The sequence below is a fragment of the Atta cephalotes genome (assembly GCF_000143395.1).
Source record: "Atta cephalotes unplaced genomic scaffold scaffold00023, whole genome shotgun sequence".
Lineage (NCBI taxonomy): Eukaryota > Metazoa > Arthropoda > Insecta > Hymenoptera > Formicidae > Atta > Atta cephalotes.
The window spans coordinates 3,157,972-3,162,051 of record NW_012130087.1 but is presented as its reverse complement, the minus strand read 5'-3'; the positions used below and the strand labels follow the sequence as shown (position 1 = coordinate 3,162,051).

General features: G+C 31.4%; 1 protein-coding gene across 1 annotated transcript in view; it reads right to left on the bottom strand.

The window, feature by feature from the left end:
• The window catches only part of LOC105620013 (H/ACA ribonucleoprotein complex subunit 4), a 2,727-nt gene extending 171 nt beyond the window's left edge, over nucleotides 1–2,556 (bottom strand). The window contains exons 1-6 of the mRNA XM_012201524.1: nucleotides 2,547–2,556; nucleotides 2,110–2,234; nucleotides 1,675–2,007; nucleotides 878–1,288; nucleotides 679–799; nucleotides 199–503 (exon numbers count right to left, since the gene is read on the bottom strand). Coding sequence (XP_012056914.1) covers nucleotides 199–503; nucleotides 679–799; nucleotides 878–1,288; nucleotides 1,675–2,007; nucleotides 2,110–2,234; nucleotides 2,547–2,556 — 1,305 coding nt within the window. The remainder of the gene's footprint in view (nucleotides 1–198; nucleotides 504–678; nucleotides 800–877; nucleotides 1,289–1,674; nucleotides 2,008–2,109; nucleotides 2,235–2,546) is intronic.
• Between the last annotated feature and the right edge of the window lie 1,524 nt (nucleotides 2,557–4,080).

The following is a 4,080-nucleotide window of genomic DNA, read 5'->3' as shown; positions in this document are numbered from 1 at the left end:
TTTTCCGTTACTTACTTTAATTTAAAATTAAATTAATTACTTACTTAGTAAAATTAAATAAATTATTATATTACTTATTACTATAGTTGTAGTATATATATATATATATATATATATATATATATATATATACATTTATAAAAAATATTGAAAGTTAATTTAATAAAATATTGGAAGGCATTAGAATAATCGATTTACCGTTGTTGATTCAATTGTTGATGCAGTTGTTGATGCCATTGTTGATGCCGTTGTTGATGCCGTTGTCAGTGTTGCCAGGTTTTGGTAATCTTGGTAATTATGTGACCATTCAGGAGGTGTTTTTTCATTTGGTTTTCCATATTTATCTAATAATCCTTCAGCTACCATACGTTTTTTTTGCGACGCTTTTGGTCCCAAACCCCACTTTCTTGGATATGAATCTCTCTCCATGATTACCCTTTTGAGTTTTGCAGCTACTCCATGATCACAAGCAGCCATAGTTGGAGAAGACATCAAAGCTATAGCTGATGTATACAAGATAAAAATAAATATTGTTTGGAGACTACAGATAAAATTAAATATTTTGAAGATTAAACATAAAAATGATAAAATGGATATTAAGTTGAACAGTTCTGAATGAATGGGAGAAATTAAACAATGTTGAGTTAAACATTATCGTTATTTTGAAAATATATTTACCAATTGCTACAGCTTCACCCTTGGTAGTTACGATTACAATTTCCTCATTCAATTCTATCCCTTGATCGTACATCAAAACACCTGGTAACATTATTTTAGCTCCGTAACAAATTGCATTTACCTAATAAATTTGTGCAATATAATATTAAATAACAATAAACATTCTTTTTTCAAAAGATATAATAAGTGAAATACATACAGCGCTGTCCTTTATAATGATTCTTTTGTGATTTATTAGCAGCGATTCTAATGGTCTTATAACTCTTCTTAGATACGATTCATCTCCGTGATTATCGTACAACCATTGGGCATCAAGAATATCCTGCATAGTGACCATACCATCCTGTTCAGACAAAACGCCAGAACGGCTTCTTCGAAGTTCTTGCATATGACAACCGGTACCTAAGAAGAGTCCAAGATGGACACACATAGTTCTGATATAGGAACCAGCTTCACAACTGACACGGAATACTCCCATATTGCGTTCCTGGTCATAATCGAGAAACCAACTGTCGTAAACTGTTCTGACGCGGAGCTGTCTCTTGACCGCCGATATCAGCGGCGGCCTTTGGAAGAGAGCACCGCGCAATTTTTCCAAGGCTTGATTCACCTAAATCATCAGTATTAGTGTGAAATCAATACAAGATGCCTATTTGGATATTGATATACAATAATTATCTTTTGGATAACAAAGAATTAATAAATATTGACATTTCCGATTGTCAGATAGGATCTCATGTCTAACAATAATTTTTACTAGTTTTGTATTTAAGTTTAATTTTGTTTTGTACTTGTATTTAAGAGATGTGGGATAAATAACTGCAAATAATGTGATACACTTATCAGAGACAAGAGACTCAGTTATTATTTGATTCTGAATCATACTATTCATACATTTATTTGTATAAATACTTGTTTATTTTGCATTATATTGATTTATATTTGTTTAAATATATAAATTTATTTATTCCATTATCCACAATCATCTATATTTACCTTTTGAATACTTTCAGCAGCAGAATGAAGCTTGAATACAGCAACATATTCCTTTCCGGCAGACTGCTGTGACTTGGCTAGTCTCGTTGCTCTGTCTATGCAGACTATCAAGCATCCTGATACTTTAGGATCCAATGTACCAGAATGACCAGTCTTTTCCACCCTTAAGATCTTTTTTATCCAAGCCACTACTTCATGTGATGATGGATTGCATGGCTTGTCCAAATTAATGCAGCCTGATTTTATATACTCTGACAAGCTGCGATTTAGCGGAGTAGAACCACTGGTCAATGGAGTAAAATGCTTCGTGCGTGTCAACATTTTATCAAAATTCTGCAATAAAAAACAAGAAATTTGTCTCTCAAATTTTTCAAATTATATTACATAGTTATTGCAATTATATGATACATAAAGATTTATTGAAACAAACATTACCTTAAACAGCAGAGGCCAGTCTTTACATTCAAGCTTCACCTCCATCTTCGAAGGTTCAATCTCACATTTGGTCGCTAATTGCAGTTCACCAAGCGATTTCTTCTTATCCTTTTTTTTGTTCTTCTCTGTAAGAAAATTAGGAAGTATAATATAACCTAATTTACCTTAACCTCCATTTAATAAATAAAACAAGGTAATTTTCTCGTGTTATTCATATAAGTAAATGTAGTGGGCAGCGTTTCTTTGGTTTGTTAAGTTGTTTTAATATTTTAAACAGTATTATCATCATAGATGATCGATGTTGCGTTGAGTGAACACGTGTTCATCATGGGATTACTATATGAATTCATAACAGAAACGACGCGATCCGGATCAACGCAAATAAGAATCAATGCAATATCTAAAAAAATATTTCGTATGGAAGCAATGTTTCTTACCTTCTTCCATTTTAAAATTTGTTAAAACTTATGTAAAATTGAAATGCCGCCAAATGCTACGAAACGTACTAAAAACTCCAAGAGAAGAATGGACTTATGAAGTAATATAGTAGAGAAGAACGTGAAGAACAGTGTTCTGAAATCTAAATCCTAGTTCCTAGTGTTCCTAGCTAGTGTAAGAAAGCAGGTGTACTAATAGATCTGTTTGCATTACTTAAAATCCCCAAAAATTTTTAAACTAATAGCGTTTTCGGCCCGACCGGGTTTGCCCACATGAGTGTACAGCTTTACTGATATTTTTATTCTAAAGGTATATTCTCATTGGATATCACGTGTCACGTGCGACGAATATCGTACGAGGGATTCTGTACCAAACAAGGTGAAAATTACAAAAGTGAGCAAATTTACTAGGTGTTAACCAATGAAATTATCAATATATTCTAGTAAGTTCACTCATTTTTGTAATTTTCATCTCGTTTCAAGATACAGGCTGTGTCAAAGCCTCGCTAAAAATGCTTTGAAGCATTTGATGGACCAATTAGAAGAAAGAATTTTACAAACTGATCAATTAAAAAACGCTTCAAAGCGTTTGCAGCATCGCATTATTATTAGACCGTACCCACAGAATCGATCTCCTGGTGTGTCGGAGCCATAATGGCTCTTTCGTTTTATTCAAATCAAAGTATTTTGATAATTAATTTTGCAATTATTTTTTCAATTCTACTAGTTTATCACTTTCTTATTCGATTAGCTTTTTCAACGTTAGCTTTTCACGAACGCAAAATTAATTATCAGAATACTTTAATTTGAATGAAAGTTTTTCCATTATTATTATATGCCGAACACTACTCTAAATTGTTGTGAAAGAAAATAATTGTGAAAGAAAAAAAGAAAAACAATCGCTAAACATCAAATGTACACAAATGAACAGCGCATAATAAAATTTACGTTAAGAACGCTAATCGAAAAAGAAAGTGACAATTGTGATAAATTAATAAAATAGGAAAAATAATCGCGAAATTATCAGAATAGTTTAATTATTAATTTGAATAAAGCGAAAGAAGCTTTTCGCTATTGCTATGTACCGAACATAGATATGCCACTGTTAGAACAACTGCTAAAAAACAATTAAAGACAAGAAACGCTTAAAAAGAGCTATGTTTGCATTTCTTAATTGAATTCCAAACCGGAATCTGGCAATTCTGTTCTAAGCATGAAAAATAGCATGTGTTAAAAAAAGTTATGTTACAAGAATTTAATACTATTTTCATTATCATTGATTTGAGTTGTATTAGGAGAAGACAAAGATTTCTGATTATATATATATTCAGAGATGGAGGATATATATAGAGATGGAGCCGATTTAAAAATATCGATTTTTAAGTTTTATACGCACAATAAGTAGCTCTTCCCTAATATTTATCACATTTTCTAAATGTCTTGAATTCTCTAAATCAACTTTAAATTACAGTTTCATCGTTCAATTTTTTATAAGTAACATTATTATTTACATATTTGGTCAGAATAAAAGGTA